Source organism: Trypanosoma equiperdum (assembly GCF_001457755.1).
Source record: "Trypanosoma equiperdum strain OVI genome assembly, contig: ctg_471, whole genome shotgun sequence".
NCBI lineage: Eukaryota > Euglenozoa > Kinetoplastea > Trypanosomatida > Trypanosomatidae > Trypanosoma > Trypanosoma equiperdum.
Genome location: NW_027124389.1, coordinates 1 through 17388, shown reverse-complemented (window position 1 = coordinate 17388; position 17388 = coordinate 1). Strand labels below are relative to the sequence as shown.

Genomic DNA, 17388 nt, shown 5'->3' with positions numbered 1-17388 from the left:
CCCCCCCCTCTTTGCACTCTACCACTTCCCTCGTCCTTGTCCTCTTGTTTCCCCTCTAAATAATCGAAAGAGAAGAAATGTACGCTGGAGCATACGCGCACAGCAACCATTGCCTTCCATTTCGATTTTCATTCACACGAATTTCCGCTACACTCGACAGTAACCTTTACAGTGCTACTAGGACACTCACTCCTCCACCTCGCAGCAACTACTCAATAGGTACCGCCCTCCAACACCACACTGCTCAAATATTTGCACGCATTTGCGGATGAAAAATTAGCAACAGGGCCTCTACATACAACAAGCACGCCCCCGGTTACCATCTGCTCCTGACTTCATAATTCCTCAAACACTTAGGAGCACTCTCACTACATGTAAGAGCGTTGCTAGAAAAGTATAACCACCCACCTACACCTACACGTACACATACACACGCACAGACACATTGCGTACTTTAGCTATCCCTGTCTGTCTCCACCACACAGAAAGTTAAGGTTCTACGCCCCGAGTGCTACATCCTTTCTGGCCGTATGTAATCTCTTGCCGGTACCTCTATTTGTCGGAGACCTGCCACGGCTCTTCTTGCGTGAGGAACAGCGTCGTCCGGGCGTAGAGCGTGTGAGCAGACCTCGGCAGGGTGAGATGCTCAGCTTCCTGCGGTCTTTTCGAAGGTTGTTGGGTGACCGCCTGCCGCTCCTCGACCTGCGCTCGGTCTTGAGGCTGGTCAAATATGGAGACAACTTCTCGGACTGGGCTGCAAATGACTTGCGTATTGCTTCAAGTGTTGCCGCCAGTCGGCCTTTTTTTGATGGTGACGGTTTGGTCGACCTCCCTTTGTTGCCAGAGGCCGGAGACCTCTCCGTGGATACTGGGGGCGTGACTACATTTTGAGGTGTGAGAGGCGCAGCCAGATGGTCATGGATAGCAGCCGCTGGGCCCATCCCTCGCACACCAAACTCGAGAACCCACAAAAACTCTTCAAAGGTAATGCATCCCGTGTTATTTTTATCAATCACCCGTCCCACACACGTGCCAAAGGTGGCCTCGATGCTGAAAGACTGCAACATCCGCTTCAAATCAATGAGGCGGATGGTTCCGGTGCCATCCGAGCCACCGCCCAATTCGGCGAAAGATTGCAGCTCCAAATTGTAACCGCGTGTGGTCGTGCTAACAGATGTCGAACCCGGTCGTTTGCCGATGGAGGGCATGTGAACTTCACTACTCCCCGTAGTTGGTGTGAACAGCCTGGAGGGTCCACTATCCCGCTTTCCCTTTCCAGAGCCAATATTGAACTTCGCACTCTCTTTTGGCCTCTTAATGCCGTCCAGTTTTTTTACCTCTCGCCCGGAATGCGTGGCAGTCTTACTTGGTGTGTCATCGGCCGCTTTACCTGCACCTTTCACCGGGGTAGAATTAGACGGCAGTGACGCATGTCTTGGTCCAATGCGCATTTTATGCGCAGACTTCAACCAGGTTGCGAAACGCAACACCTCACCATACGTCAACATGCGTCTGGGTCCATATGATTGTTGTTTCGGGGACTCAGATGATTCTGGCCTGATACCAAGAGTTCCGCCGCACAGTTCTCTGCGGGGCACCCCCAAGACATTTTCAAGTTGGTAAAGCCACACATCACATTCGCTAACAGATCCCGCACCAGTGACATCATTCAGGAGATTAACCAAACAACCCTCCTTTGGTGAAAAGGAGGCGTAACGAGTGTATATGGTCCCAAGGTGCATACTCTCCTGCTGAGTTAAGGAATCAGTGCTTAGCCGAACAGGAGATTCATCATTTTTCTTTTTTCTATTTCCAGGGGAGCGTATGTTGTCCGGTGATTGCATGGCACCTGCCTCTTCCTTCATGACTTTGTGCGGTGACAGCAGTCCCTGAGGTGTGTTGCTTTTACTCCCGATCTTTTCAGGGATAGGAAGAGGTGGCATACTTGACTTGGGGGTTGAATCGACGTTAGTGGCGATATTGCGCGACTGCTCCTCAACTAATGACGTGTTCGAAGTCATCGTAGTTGTTGAAAGGCTAGAGGACAGTTTGCCTTCTTCAGTTCCCTCATTAACAATGGGGGTGAAGCGGAGAAACACCCGTCGGTTTCTCTGCTCGGATGTCGGCTGACCAAGTCTTAAGCTCATTGGTACTCACCTACACACACACCTACACACCTGAACCCGTGTAGCGTTTAGGTGATTATTACTCGTATAAATGTGTGCGCTTGTAGGGGGGATTGTACAGCTGCGACAACGTTTTGTGAGCTTACCCAACAGCGTATTTCTCCTGCTATTAATATCGTAATTTTTTTTTTCTGTTTGCTGTGTGACCTTTCCTTGCACTCTCGCCTTTGTTTCGTATGACTCTTAATCACCCGCAGCTGCCAACCACGCGAACACGAAAGATAAACAAAAGCAACACGTAAAATACAAAAAAAAAAAATAATATTAAAGAAGACGACAAATATTCCTCCAGAAAGTGTTACCTAATGTCGATGTCGATTTCGTTACTCGGGTTCTGTTCTCTCCCTCTTCTTCGTTACTTCCCTCTCTGAGCTGACGTTATCCGGTTGTTAGCACTTGTCGTACGGTCTCTCAGGTGGAACTACGCTCCTCCCTCCTTCCTTAATATCCTTTTCCGTAGCAGAATCAAAAATGGAGAGAGAGGGGAAAAAAAAGAGTATTTTCCACCATATTAGGCAGCTGTTCACGAAGGTAATACCAAACAAAAGAAAACATGTACACACATATATATAGAGAGAGAGAAAGAGGGAAAGAGGAATGCATATATACATACACCTGAATTCGCCTGCTCTTACGCACGGGTACACCACTCGTATAAAAAAACTGTGGAGAGAAGGAAATGGAAAGTTAGAGGACAGGAGGGTTAACGGTGGGGAAAAAAAAACGGGTAAAACAGAATTCCTTACAACCCCGAGCGATGAGAAATAATGTGACGCTTGGATGTGTCCATGGTGATTTGTAGTGTTTCGTCTTACGGAATAAGGCTATAAAATCAATAGGAAAGAGGAAGGGAGAAGAAGGGAAGGGGAAAAAAAAATTAAAGAGAACCGCCGGTTGTTGGGGAAAATCATTCACCGCAACCACACGGAAGCACCACAAAAACATACACCCACACTACGCAACTTTCTTCGTCACTTCCACGGAAAACAAAGCGAGGGGGTTAAAAGGAAAGGATCAAAATTCAGTGCGTAAAAAATTCAGTCCATCCGGTTAGTCCCCTCAGGGAGTGAACCTTTTATTCCGCAAATTTCTTTCAGGTTCAACATTTTTACTTCCCCTTGGTTTTTTTGCTCTTCCTTTCACCTTTCTCCCTTGACCGTCTCGCAATATTGCTGCTGCTGCTGTTCTTGTTGTTGTTGTTGTTGTTGTTGTTGTTGTATCTTTGGCTGTCCTGTCAGTTACATTTCATTTCCCCCCAACACCAACAACATCTTTAACCTACCAACCAATTTTAGTGTGGTAGAGGGTACAAAGAGTAAATAGAATGGAGGAGGGAAATAGAATAACAAGGAGAATAACGGCCTATTTTATTAATAATATTAGCGACTATTGACTTCGGTCGGGTTGCATTTCTTTCTTTTCCGTTTGCTCTGTTGTTCTTGACCCCGTTCCCTTACGATATCCCCCTTGATGCAAAAAAAAAAAAGGGTAGACCCTCCGTCTCCCCCGATTGTTTCAAGCATCACCCGTTCATGTTTGTTGGTATGAATATCGCCATTCTTTAGTACAAAAATAACGGAGGAAACTCACCCCACAAAGTGAAGGCGGGCCACACACCACCAACTGCAACCGCGCATGCAAAACTCTTTCTTTCAACTGTCACACAAACATAAAAAAAAAAACAGTTCATAAATAAACATTTATATACAGGTGTCGAGCCCTACGCAACGAATGGAGGAGTCTTTTCATTTATGAAGGTGGCGACCGTAGATGAATTCGCATTGCCCACACGCGCAAGTGAAAGAAAAGAAAAGCAACGTTGTGCACATAACAAAGTAAATACTACCTAATCACCCATTCGCAAGAAGGTGGGATGAATACGTAGGCACATCACATCACCTGAAGTTGATAAGGGTGAAAAAAAAAAAGAGAAGGGAAGTCTGAACAATTAAAAAAAAAACGACAACAGTGGGCGAGTGGTTGAAGAAAATAAAAAAAACAAGAAAAATATGTAGACATCTACAACTCATACTTGCAGCCCATCCTTTCCTCACCTGCCCCATAGCGTTGCCAAAACCAGTTACCAACTCTTCCTTACTTCTCGTACTACATCCCCACCAATACTTACCTTCTCTTCCGCACAGACAAACAAACAAAAATAAATAACAACAATAATAATAATAATAACAATCTCACCACATCGTACTCTCATACTTATAAGATTTGTACGCGTCTGTTGATATGCCCAACCCCACACCATCAGTCCCTCGCATGAGTATCGCGCGGTGTTTTTCAGGGTTCCGGTAGTCAACATTCTCACCAAGCCGCATCTGCCGGTCAAGCCTCCTCTCGACGTTGGAACGCAGTGGCTCATCAGTTTCTAGTCGGTTGCGAAACTTCGACAGAAGATTTTTCTTGTATTCCACACCCGCCTCCCTGTCGGCTTCGTCTATGGTTGCACCAAATGCACGCATGCCAGTGCGGTCCTCGCGAAGGACGGTATCTTGTGTCCACAGGCGGATGTGACGCTCGACCTCGCTTTCACTAACCTCAACTTGCGCCCTGTCGTTGCTTGGCGTTGGTGATGCCGTTACATTATTGCCGCTTCCTGTAGTATTGTGTGACCAACTGAAGGAATCACCTTTGCTCACCCCATCTTGATCACCCCCGTTTAGCTCATCTTTACGTTCTTTCTTCTTTTGATCATCAAGAAACTGCAAAAAAAGCTCTTGCTCCACAAGCTTCAGGGAGTCCTTTGCAGCAACACAGGAATTGTTCAGCTCCAGTACCTTTTGGTACGCGGCCTTCGCTTCCTCATACTTCTTTCGTCCAAACTGCGCATCGGCAACACGGAGGTGAGCCTTGTACCACCCGGGATCCAAACGCACGGCGTGCTCCGCGTCTTTTAATGCAAGAGCCGGTCCAGCAAACATTGTACTCTTCAGATAAGCAGCACTCCGGTTGCTATACACCGCGGCACTACTAGAGTCCAAATCGAGGGCTTTTGTGTAACATCGGATGGCGCTAAGATAAAAGCCCCGAGAAAAGCAATCGTTACCGACAGCCTTCCACTCATCAGCGGTGCTTCCACCATTCAGATTGTCGAGACGAACACGAATATCCTCTGGCAAAGGTGGTTCCTTCGCAGCTCGCATTGACGGATAATCGTTCTTGTTTCCGTGACCCTCTTACAGAAACTGGCACCTAACGCAAATACCAGAAGCAGGCAGTTCTCTCCGTCGCAAAAAAAAAAAGGTAAAAAACACCTACTGTACGCCCTGCTCACATTCAGAATGTAAAGGAGAGAAGTGTCCAAACAAGTAAGCATCGAAAGTGTTATTTAATTAAACCCACGGCCTAGTAGCACATCTGAATATGAAACTCACGCGCCTTATGCAAGTGTGTAAACTTGTTAGGGAACGACATACGTGCTGAGGGACGTCGCCTCAGGCTGTACTGCAAGAAGATGGGTGGAAATACCAAGCAACTATGTACTGTGATTGGTGCGCGACACTTAGCACACAACCAAATCAGGTCTATGTGCACTTTTAAGTGTCAAAAAAAAAAGTCAAAAATAAGCCCATAAACTAAAAGGTCTAACTATAATGTGGGAAAGGGAACATGTTTTTTGTTTGTATATTACTGAGAGACCCTTCTGTTGGTGCTCCATACGTTAGCGACCAACGACAACGAAGAGTTGAGAAAGATGAAACCTTCCAAACACTGATCCACAATGTGCTCCTCTCTACCCTGCCAATACGTGCACAAACGCATATAAGAATGTACCCATATATATGTGTGTGTGCTGAACCCAAGAAAAGTGTACTAATCACTTATTATGAATGTCTCCTTTACAGTACGCCTGTCGTCTTCGTTACAACTGCTCTCACTGCTGTTCACGTCGACATAGTCAACCCCTTGGATGGCTCCGCGCTGCCTCGCCAGGAGCATTCTCACCTTTTCTGCCAAACAGGTAGCGTCCACAACAGAGCTGGTTGTGCCACCCACGCTGGAGTCACCATTGTTAAAGAAAAAGAAAACCTCTCGCTTCGGTGTGACCGCACCGTCCACCTTCCCATCGGTACCATCCCGGTCGGCACGCACAAATTCGACGATGCGTTTTGCCCACGACGAAAGAATCAATGGGCCGTAATCCCCGACATTGCGACCCAGCGGGCCATGCATACGAACGTACATGAAAGGAACTCCCGTGTCGACATGTACGGAGCCAGCGGAAACGTCAAGGTTATGTGCCACCACTTGTGCCCACTGCAAACGCTGCAAGAGCTCTCGAGTGTCTTCAGCATACCACGACACATGACGAAATTCAACAGCCACACGAATATTTTTAGGTAAACAGGCAGCAACTGCTTCAATGCGAGCCACATGCTCGCCTGTTTTCGGAAAGTGTGGGGGAAGCTGAAACAGTACGGGGCCGAGGATATGTTCCAGTAAGGTGCAACGCTGAACAAAAAACTGTGTAATGTGCTCCTTGGTGGCATCGTCCATGACCAGCAAACGGTTATGGGTGAGGTACCGATTTGCTTTTATTGTGTACATAAAAGGCGAGTGTTGGTTACCACAGTTGGCACAGCTGTCAACGTCATCGTCGTAACCGAAGGAGGCTTCAACATCAGCAGTGGTGACTTCATTCTGGCTCGCTCTCCTCCTCTTCTCGCCGCAGGCATACTTGCAGGGAGTATCTGCTTTTTCCTTTACACCTGTGCCTTTATCCCTCTGGCGCGGAGACTGTGCTGGCGACGACGAAGGTCCCGAATTCATAGGAAGCAAGGCGAGTTCCCTCCAAGTTCGCCACATGTCCTCATCACCCACATTGTGAAAAGTATAGCAGTGCTCGAGGCAGTTAAACTTTTTTTGGTACTTTGTCATCAGCGTCCTCATGCGTCTGTCCGCTCCTGGGACGGCGTTAAGAGAACTTACGCCAATGTGAATATTTGACCACCCGGGGACAATTGCTGTCTTTCCAGGACGAAAAAGGTCACCCCACCCGTACAACGGGCGCTTGGAACCATAGGGAGAGTTACGTATCACATGGCCATTAGCACCGGGTGTTACAAACTGTTGCCCGGAGTGAAGTACAACTCCCGCTGGTGCAACTGCTCCCACTGGAGTTAAATCAACCCCAGGCCCGGACATGATGCCTTTACTGCTTCGGTGCTACCAATAAATATGGGCGCATATATACACATATTTTAGGGTGTGTGCAGATGTGGTGTCAGAGGAGTTGCTTAATCAAAAAGAAGCTAACCAACAGTTAGGCGAATGACACACACGACACGCACCTCCAAGGGGATACGGAAAGACGATTGAGCACAATTATTATTTCTGGAAAAAGTATACAATATACAACTCCTCCTCGCAGTGTGCATTTGGTGGCAGAACATACGGATTTCAACGCCAACGTTTGACCCACACACACACTTAGCTCATATGCTGAAAGTTGGGAAGTAATGCATTCTTCACCACCCTTAACGGTAACCCCCCACACCATGAGGTGGAGCAAAAATCAGACGGATAGCATGCAGAGACCAGGCGAAGAAGGCAACTTAACTTCAAAGTAAAAATGATGGTAATCAAATCACCAATGACGCGACGCCAGGCAGCTGCACAATCGCGGCGCGAACTGTTAAACGCCTCGGGCTTCTAGGGATTGCGATACACTGCGGTGAAAGCGTACGTAACACTTTTTCTTTTTTCGATTTCCGCAATTTCTTTTGATCAACCGCCATAGAGCTTAATACCGCACATACGTTGTGGTCAGTAGAACCTAGTAACCAGCGTGACTGCAGCACCAGATCTGTAAAGGGTAAAAATACGGTACACACGCAGCTTAATAACCCGCCAACTAAAGCACCCCTGCGTTCTGACAAATCACCACCTGCGGTACACTGATATCATTCCCTTCCCCTGCTTTTTTTTGAAAAAAAGCAAATGTTGTGACAGGCAAGAAACGAGCTGATAGAAGGGTAGTATATAAGTTGCACAAAGGTATTAATAGAAGGCGGGAAGGGGAAAAGAGCAACCAAAGAGAGGTGTAAATGGGAGGTAGCCGCACTACTAAAAAGGGTGCCGGTAAAAATGTAAAAGCACATGCATATCCAGGTTTAACAACGACAGAAAGAGGTTTATTTTTAATTTTTGACACCCCCCCCCCGGAAGAGGAAGGAAGAGCGCAGCAAGGTTCGTATTTCACGAGCCTTTTCCCCCCTCGTTCTTTGTAATAATAAATCTCCACACAACTTTTTAAACTGAATGCCTTATAACAGCCCGAAGCCGCGCTGGCACCGCCCTGTCGGATTCTGCCCCGTGAGAATACTCTGCCATGTGGCTCACGCTGGTGCGGAAGCACTCCTTGCCGTATGGGCAAGGTGGTCTCGTCGCCTCAACGGAAACTTCAAACTCCTCTGTTGTAGAATCTGATATCTCACCCTCATTCGTATCTTTGTCACGACTGGGGGTCAGGCTGACCACACCACCCTTTTTGGACTTGCCTCTTTTTGATAGGTCTGGTGGAGAACCCGTCTCCCTTGACTCGGACCCATCACCTCGTTTGCGTTTTGTCGCGGCCCTCCCGTCGGAATGGGAAAACTTCTCTCCCTTTAGGGAATCACGGCTGGCAGGCGAGTTCTCGACATCTCCAACGCGCCCCATAACATCCATCCGGTCAATCAACTCCCCGCGCATCATTTGTGCTATAAGATCTCTATCCACCTCCGCCAGTTCTTCAAGGCCCTCAATAGCGTCGAGTCCACCCTCAGCTTCAGCGTTCTTTATTTGACGCTCAGTGAAACAACAGACATGACGCCACTTGTAAGACAGAGTTGGTTCACCGCTAGTGCTCCCCACGGGTTGGAACATAACGGCAATGCCAACGCGCACCTCGTGCTTGGAGATCGGTTTATTGCACGATGCGGCAGAGCACTTCGCGCGTCCGGACTTGGCATACTCCACCCGCAGCTGCGGCATTACGCTTCCGCAGAATAATATGTGCGCGCTTTTGCACTTGTGTACACACTAATATCTGTACTCGAACCCGCTATTAACTGGGTCAGGGGGGAAAAGTGGAAGATCTTCGTGTTTTGCGTTGTCGCCATTTAAAACCCCAATTGCACAGCAACTTCATGCTCGTGATTTTATTTTATTCTGCCTCGCCGAGCTGCGGAACAGAGAGTTCGACGTTAGAAAAAAATACTAGGTATCGTTGCTTTCACCACCAGCACCCCAAAATGAAAAAGGAGAAAACAAAATAATGCAGTAGCCCCCATCGAAATGTCAGATGCCACTAGTAACAAAAACGGGACACGGCCTGCAAGCCATAGAAGAAAAGTACGCGCTTCCTAATTCCTTCTGGACGCTTTATAAACTGCCCCAACCAAAAGCCCGTAGCTGAAACAAACAAATAATGCACTAAAGGCTCCACTAATAATGCAAAAATAGAACAACCATAACAATCCTGGAGATTAAGTGGCCGTACCACAACGATGCTTGGCAGCAATTTGTTCCAACTCACACGAAGAGGCTCGTCTCATTCAACACACCAATGTCCGCGGCACCCAGCCGATCCTCTCATCCTCGACCTTCCTCTGAGACGAGGAGGGTCCAAAACAACAACAACAATAACAATTAAAAAAAAAAGAAACGAATTCGAAAGGATGCAGGACACAAGAAGCAGCACGGATGGGGGAAGGGAGGCTTAACTTCATCCACCTTGCGGACAATGTCGCACTTTGCAACGTTGCAATCCTCAACTTCCTCAGCGCTTCCCCCCTTCCCCTATAAATGGAGGGGCAAACGGCCGGCAGAACGCAGTGGCGAGGTCAATTGATGCACCCACGAAGTCAAGTACATGACTCAAAAGGTATTTTTTCAGTGACGGAGTTGTGTGATTGTGTGCATCACTTCCCAACGATTACACCCAGAACACAACAACGAACCCATGAACGTGCATCAGTAAATGATAGAATTAATCGTACGACTCTCACTGGCGTCATATGCATCTCCCCACAATGCGTTACCGCAACACAAGCAAAGGGTTGCAACGAGCACACACGCGTAGATTTGAGCCTGCCGCATGTGAAGGACTGCACCGTCAGCAACTAAACAGCATGCCAAGATTCAAAAAAATTGGAGGAATACACACAAAACAAAAAAATTTAAAGGTTGTATCAAATAAATATGAGATCTTCTGAGACCCTACACTCAAGAGGCCCATGCAAGAAAGTTTTTGGAGGTGTTGCAAGCCCCAGAACTGGCGCCGTCTCCCAAACGTGCAGAAGACTTCAAAACTCACAGTAATACAGAATTTACCTTCGCATCAAACCCCTTTTGCCTTTCCGTCTTTCTCTCGAGAACACTGCTATCTTTACGGCACAACCTTTAATGCCTGCAGCTCTCCCTGTCGCGTAGCTACGCGTAGAAAATGTGGAGGAAGCTTGTAATTTCATGGGCATTCCAACCTTATTAGATTCCAAGGAAAGATGCCTATTCCTGTTGCATTGATTTCAAACGCTGCGGGCGAGTCGCGCGAGGTCGCTCGGTTTCAATACCGTATCCGCTCGGATTCCAAGCAGCACTCCTGCCTCCAGATGTCGTCGTTAGTTGGAGGGTCTCTCGTAGACACCAGTCAAAAAGTAATTACAGAGGGAGGAGGGCATAACTCAAATATGTCATTGCTACAAAATCGATGCGGTGGTACCCGCACACACCATCACATTTCTTCCTCTTCACAGGAAGCACAGCACAGCACAGCGTCAAGCAAACAAATATGGAAAAGTAAAGAAAAACAAGAAAGTGCCTACATGCCTCAACTTTGCGCTAAACGTTCCCACTCTCCTTTTTTCTTTTCACCGCCCTAGTGCCCATACCCTGAGATACGTTAACTACAAAATTCCTTTGGTGGGACCGGTGACGGTTTCGGACTCACTGCCGCAATGGCACCGCAAATCTGAATACCAGCTGCTTCAAACTGCACCAGCTCGGGGTCTCCGCGTTCGTGTACGATGAGAATAGCACCCTTGTTGCCGCAGCCGCAGTAATTGGGGGCGGAAAATAGCGTCAAAAGCCGCCGCTGGTGCTGCCACTCATAACCCTCCATCACACACTGATGGGCACGCACAATAAAATCCATTTTATTCTTCCGAAGGAACCGCAGCGTTACGTCCTCACCGAAATTGTGACCGCGGCCTCTGGAGCTTAGCACGTGGCCAACAGTCGCGCTGGTTGTGGGAACGGGTTCACTGCGCTGGACGGCCATGCGATGATGTTGAAACCTTCCTTCTTGCTGTTGAGGCGGGGCACCGTTGTTGGTATCGCTCAATTCACTTCCGACATTTCCAGCTGTTGTTGCCGCAGCAGCTACATTTCCAGGAGAAAACAGAGCCAGCGCTGATACGGGATCGGCCCACGTTAGGTCCGCAAGTGGACCATCGACAATGTCACGGAACCGATTAACAGCCAAAATACCGTCGAGACTCTCGGCGATGAAAGGCGAAAGGCCACCATGCATCGCACACAAAGTGAGGCCGCCCTGACGGTCACCTTCCCTGTGTTTGCCGCAATTGGGGAGAGCAGAAGGAGAGGCAGCCTCCCCTGTCACAACTGCACAAAGAGGAAGACTGCGGAACGTCTCATTCGCCAGTACCCACAGGGGATGACTTTGAAGCTCCCACACGCAGTCCATTGCGGTGTTACCACCAGTACAGGCTGTAGGACCACCGCCCCCCGGACTATTAATCGGGTACCGCTCCCAGCACTCTCTCAGGAAACCATAATTGCGGTTTGTCTCAGAGCTCTCGTGATTCCCCCGGAGAAGATGAACGCTTTTGGGTGCCATTAGCTTAGCAGCAAACAAAAGCGCGAGGCAACCCAAGCTTTCTGGACCTCGGTCGACGATATCCCCTAGAAATAAGTAATTCCGCCCTGCGGGTTTCGCTGCTCCATCATCAGGTTTACCCTCGGGTACCGCATCGGTGCCGCACGGGGCTATTGGCCCACCCGCCGCAAGAACATTGTCTATGAGATCCTTTTTCTGTCCATGTATGTCACCTACCACAACGCATGGTGCAGACACCAGCACAACGTTAACCTCCTGAAGGAGCAACTCATTCGTCCTCCGGATCAGTTCGGCCATCTCCTGCATCGAAGGTAACTTATCAGTTGTCGAAACCAGGTTGTATATATGGGTTGGATCAAAGGAATCCATACGCGGGATCAATCTGGCCGCACTCTCGCCCTCATCTACTTCATGGCCGCTCCTCAAGCGCGATGACTCGCCACGGAGAGTGGCAAGAAGACCAGTTCCGCATTCGATTTCCTCATTTTCCAGCTCCCAATCGGTGACGTGACAGAAATTTTGCAACGCAAGTGCTAGCCGCGAGCGCACGGAAGGAACTTCCCTCAAGACACGCTTAACTATCGGCAGTTTTGTGCCGTCATGTGTGCTGATACTCTTTTCACTGAAATCTCTCAGTTTCATTTGGGAGGAAAGAGTCTTCACGGTGCTCACGAAATACCTCTTTTGCACAAGATCGGGGCACTCCTGCAGTGAGTTGCGGAAACTGGTGTAGAGCTCTATGATATCAGTGACGGGCAAGTGTGACATATATCCTAGTGGGTCGACGCCCTCGTGATGTTCCTCTGCAGTTAGTGCAACAGGACGGCCGGACGAACCTGAGAATCCGCCGTCGCCATCGGTGGGACCAGACGGTTTGATACTTCCACTTCCGGTGGCATTCCTTCCATCAGCGCCACTTTTCAGTTTCTCGTTGCTCTTAAACGAGAAGAATCCCATCACAGACAACTGCTGAGAGGGAAGGCTAAGGGGGTCGAGGATGCGCTCCACTGCACCACGGCTCTGCGGGTCCAATCGTCACCCAAAACGATGGAGAGGAACTGCAGAGAACACCTCTGGCCTGACCCCGACGCGACCCAATTGCCCTTTGTTTCTCTTAGTCTCTTCGACACACCTTTCCCTCCGTCCCTTCCTATCGTTTCTGATCCTTTAAACTACGGCAACCGCTCTTACACGTCGCTATGCCAACGATGCAAAGAATACGGGGAGACAAACACGTAGGAAAGAATGCTTTGAGGGTTCGAAAAAAAAAAAACAAAGGCCACAAAAAACGATGGAACAGCCAGAACACACACTAATGGCCCAAATGGAAATTATAAATCAGAGGGAGTAGTGAGGCCTGCCATCTTATCAAGGCCATACCGCTCCGCGTGTTAACAACATTCAGGTGAACTACAGCCGATCATCGCATTACGAAGTACAGCAAAACGACGAGCGGAAACCACCTGGACAGTTCAAAGATGAAACAGCGAACGATAACGGTCCACCAACGACGATTTGCGTTGCGCACGGTGATGTCGTTCCGCCCATGTGCCACTGTTTCCAAGATCACTTGTTCCGGTTGCCTACTTTCCCCTTTTCACAGCTGTAAGGGTTATCGTCGTCTCTTTTCCAGTAGTCTCGCTATATTCAGAGGGAAAAAGGAGCATGCCCAGCCACACACACAAAAAGCCACTCAGAAGAACACTGGATGACGCGGTTGTGCTCGGGTACACCTCGAATCCGTATTGGATTGCTAAAAAGGCAACCACTTTCACCACCAGCGGTAGTCGTGTGGCAGAGAGGACAAACGGTACGAAGTAGAAAAACCACAGAAAAAACTGATAGTGTAATGAACGAGCGAAGATAACGCCGATCATATTAGACTCCATCAGGGTTAAGGTGACATTGTGAAAGACCTCTTCATCTGACGCACCCACAAGTACCACAGTCCCCTCTCGCTTCTCACACCGGCCACGCCGGTAAGCACGCTTGGACCAACGCCGGAAACACACTAACAACCAGCTGACAGCTAGCATCACCAACAAACTCCTGCTAAACTTGGACGAAAAAAATATCTCTTCCGAGATGCGCTTGAAATTGACAGTCCATCGATACGTGAATACACGACCAAGGTCAAACGACCGTACAATATATGACCGTGGATTGTGGAGAAGAAAGGGCAGCCCCGCAACTACTTGCCACAATGCACACACTGCGAGACATCTGACCACCCCGGTAAAAGGAAGTGATTTGCACAGAATCAGTAGAAGACCAGGAGCAAAGAGAAAAATGTTCATTTTTACTGACACGGCCATACTGTACAACAAACATCCAACAGTCCATCGCCGCCCCCTGGCGAAACAGATAACCGACAAGTAGACCAGAAACATGGCCCAACAATCGTTGAAGAGCCGGAACATGAAGAGTGACCGGATTCGCTTGGAAAGGAGGAGACGAATGAACAACCTCCCACGAAGCCCCGAGTTGTAGTACAAATGTGCAACTAACACCAGCACCATCACATAGATCCCCAAGTACAGCCACTGTGCCATCTCGACATCAACACCACCTTTCGTCATGAAATAAAGTGCGGAATGGGACCATACGAAACCGCCGGGGTACACCAAAGGGCCGGTGTCACCCTTCAACTTCATGTAGTCGAGCTCCCCATCCAGAAAGCCCTTCACCTCCTGCATGTAAGCATTCCAGTCGATTCCGGTGAAATGCACGAGATGAAAGGCTATGATGGACATGCATAATTCCACAGTGAGAACCCTATTCAGCCACCGATACTCCATTCCTCACTGGTGGGGACAAATACGCTACAAACCCTCGTGTCTAAGATATTCTACGAATAAAAAAAAGGGTGTGTAAAGAAGAGTTCTTCTAGGTGGCCACAACCAACCAACCTCCATGCAGACGTTCCAAAGATGAATTGATGCGGGGTGCACCACCAACTAGTTTACCACACGCTCGTAGCTGAAACAATAATCGATGTTTTTTTAAAAAAAAGAAATAGGAGGAGTTGCACCACCATTTGCGGCACGCGTTCTAACTAATTACTTTTTTGAAAAATCTTCGCCCGAAATTCGGCCGCTATCTCTACAGCCGTTGTGAGACTTGATACAAAGTGAAAAGGACCCACATGGTCTTTAAAACATCATCCTTACTGTCATCGCTCTCTTTCATTCTAAGGGGAAAAAATATAAATAAAACAACGCCGGCCACATGTTTGCTCAAGAAAATAATGTTCTTGCCATGTGTCTATGCAACGAGGTAACCAATCAAAAAAATGAGGGATCGGGGAGTCCCGCGGGTGAATGGCTTACTTCGCTATTAGGGTGTGAAAAAACGCGAGGGACTTCAAGCGTGTCAAACAAACAACATATAACGTTATGAAGGAGGAGAGGGACGGAACCGCCACTGGGGCGACTCACCAAATTATCTCTATATCTATAAGCACGCACACGTTTCGATATGTGCGCGCCCCTCTTAGCGCAGAGGCATGGCCGTCATTTCTTCAACATCCTCTTCTGTGATCGCAGTCCTTAACGAGGCGCACACACGCTGCCCCCAGTTTACCATTTCGCTTCTAGAATAAAAACACTTCCAGAACCGAATTGTACAATCAGCACCGCCAGCGATTGAGGCAATACAGCCCTGGTCTGCAGTTTGTGAGAAAGGGACTGCAAGTTGCAGCGGTCGCGATCGATGGCCCATCATCGTGTACATAGAAACAAGTGGAAGTGGTTCACACCGGCGTGAAGGTGAACCTGCGGCACACTGATGATGGATACCACTCCCGTGGGTGAAGCTCATTGGGGTCGTTCCCTGGTGCTGCGTACCTTTCCTCCACATCACAAGAGAGAAAGGTGGCGCCTCCGACAATAAGGGCTTAGCCTCGTTCAGTCCAGAACTCGACGCCCTGTTGAACCCTAAACACGTGTCGATCGAGGACTCTGCCGCATTCTCGCTACATTTCATAGCCCGCTCAAACTTCTCTGTCAACCACTGCAACTCATCACCTGCTCCCCAACCCCCTCCACCGCTATCAGTACGCGATACACCGGCTCTTGTCGCGTGCGACTGAGCACTGGCCGCGTCAATGGCTACACTGGCCTTGAGCCGTGCGCCGTGTGCAGAAACAATGAATGAACCGTCAGGAGAATACAATGCCTGTGTCACTTGGCATCCCGTAGATACGCCCCACTTGTAATGCGGCGTCGCAGATGAGACATCATAAACGCGGACACAGCCATCATCTGCAGCCCCACCAAGAACTAGCTCGTATGGGTTGGTCGGGTGAAACGCAACGGCCTTCACCGTCGTATGAGCGCTGGGCAATCTAATCCGCTGCACAGGAGAACGAGTGTTAGAAAGGGACCATATGTTCACCAAGCCGCCACTTTCCCCTGTCGCAACCAGGGAACCAGACGAGTTCCACGACACACCGCAAATGCCATTCAAAGACGAAAGCAGCGAAATCGCCTCAGAAGGATACAGTGGTCTCTGAGAATGTCTACAATCAACTGAGTTCCACAGGTCGGAGCCACACATCCGTGCAGCAGGGGTTGTAAAACGGCTATCAAGTACAAAAAGTCCATGCGCCGCCGTCCCGGCAGCTACCACCCACGGATGAACATTAGTTGTCGATAGGCAGCGTATACTGGTGGTTGCACCACTAAAAGCAGCCTCGGAAGCCAAATCACCCCCAAAGAGAGGGGGCGGCATCTCAAAGGAGCTCGATAGTGATAATTCTCCACCCCCATGTGACTCATACAACCCAACAGCCCCATTTACGCCGCCAAGAAAGCAATGAGAATCCGAAAACTGGGAAACAGCTACTGATGATATTGACTCTGAATAACCGCAGGCTTCCCCGCTCAAATTCAGAGAAACCGCACTCTCACGTGGGGAAGACGATTTAAACAAAAGGACTTTTTCACCCAAAGAGAGGGCAACACTTTCCCTACCCCAGGACATACACGAAGTGTAGAAATCATCCCGAAGGCCATTCGCACACAAAATGCAGTACGGTGAAGTTAAACGGGTGGGCTGCCACAACGGCTCAGGTGTTGCCCTTTTCAAGCCAACCGCAAGGCGATTATGTACGCTCTCGTTAACAGCTAAACAACAGTCACAACACACACTGAGCTCCGTGCCACATAGACCACGCATTTGACCGCCCCCACAACACCTAAAGCCTTTAAACCCACCAACACCTTCACCTAAGTTTCGAAAACGGTTCCATTCCACGTGTTTGGTCCAAGGGAAGCCACCGTCCATTACCTATCGATGAATCAAAAAAAGACAAAATAAAACACCTAGACAGAAGAGGCAAAAAAAAAA

General features: G+C 48.7%; 7 protein-coding genes across 7 annotated transcripts; all 7 read right to left on the bottom strand.

Moving 5' to 3' along the window:
• Positions 1-497: 497 nt before the first annotated feature.
• On the bottom strand, positions 498-2147 carry TEOVI_000199100 (uncharacterized protein; the record flags this gene model as incomplete). Its single annotated transcript, XM_067225132.1, has 1 exon — positions 498-2147. One exon carries the CDS (start codon positions 2145-2147, stop codon positions 498-500), a length of 1650 nt encoding a protein of 549 aa, XP_067081233.1.
• A 2231-nt stretch (positions 2148-4378) lies between these two features.
• On the bottom strand, positions 4379-5341 carry TEOVI_000199000 (TPR repeat, putative; the record flags this gene model as incomplete). The annotated part of the gene is made up of 1 exon (XM_067225131.1): positions 4379-5341. The coding sequence occupies one exon, from the start codon at positions 5339-5341 to the stop codon at positions 4379-4381; it is 963 nt and encodes a 320-aa protein (XP_067081232.1).
• Positions 5342-6011: 670 nt separating this feature from the next.
• On the bottom strand, positions 6012-7343 carry TEOVI_000198900 (Protein of unknown function DUF72, putative; the record flags this gene model as incomplete). The annotated part of the gene is made up of 1 exon (XM_067225130.1): positions 6012-7343. One exon carries the CDS (start codon positions 7341-7343, stop codon positions 6012-6014), a length of 1332 nt encoding a protein of 443 aa, XP_067081231.1.
• A 1107-nt stretch (positions 7344-8450) lies between these two features.
• On the bottom strand, positions 8451-9173 carry TEOVI_000198800 (Poly(ADP-ribose) polymerase and DNA-Ligase Zn-finger region/Zinc-finger (CX5CX6HX5H) motif containing protein, putative; the record flags this gene model as incomplete). The annotated part of the gene is made up of 1 exon (XM_067225129.1): positions 8451-9173. The coding sequence occupies one exon, from the start codon at positions 9171-9173 to the stop codon at positions 8451-8453; it is 723 nt and encodes a 240-aa protein (XP_067081230.1).
• A 1909-nt stretch (positions 9174-11082) lies between these two features.
• On the bottom strand, positions 11083-12996 carry TEOVI_000198700 (kinetoplastid-specific phospho-protein phosphatase, putative; the record flags this gene model as incomplete). The annotated part of the gene is made up of 1 exon (XM_067225128.1): positions 11083-12996. One exon carries the CDS (start codon positions 12994-12996, stop codon positions 11083-11085), a length of 1914 nt encoding a protein of 637 aa, XP_067081229.1.
• Positions 12997-13622: 626 nt separating this feature from the next.
• TEOVI_000198600 (dolichyl-P-Man:GDP-Man5GlcNAc2-PP-dolichyl alpha-1,3-mannosyltransferase, putative) lies at positions 13623-14837 on the bottom strand (the record flags this gene model as incomplete). Its single annotated transcript, XM_067225127.1, has 1 exon — positions 13623-14837. The coding sequence occupies one exon, from the start codon at positions 14835-14837 to the stop codon at positions 13623-13625; it is 1215 nt and encodes a 404-aa protein (XP_067081228.1).
• Positions 14838-15531: 694 nt separating this feature from the next.
• On the bottom strand, positions 15532-17325 carry TEOVI_000198500 (WD domain, G-beta repeat, putative; the record flags this gene model as incomplete). Its single annotated transcript, XM_067225126.1, has 1 exon — positions 15532-17325. One exon carries the CDS (start codon positions 17323-17325, stop codon positions 15532-15534), a length of 1794 nt encoding a protein of 597 aa, XP_067081227.1.
• Positions 17326-17388: the final 63 nt, after the last annotated feature.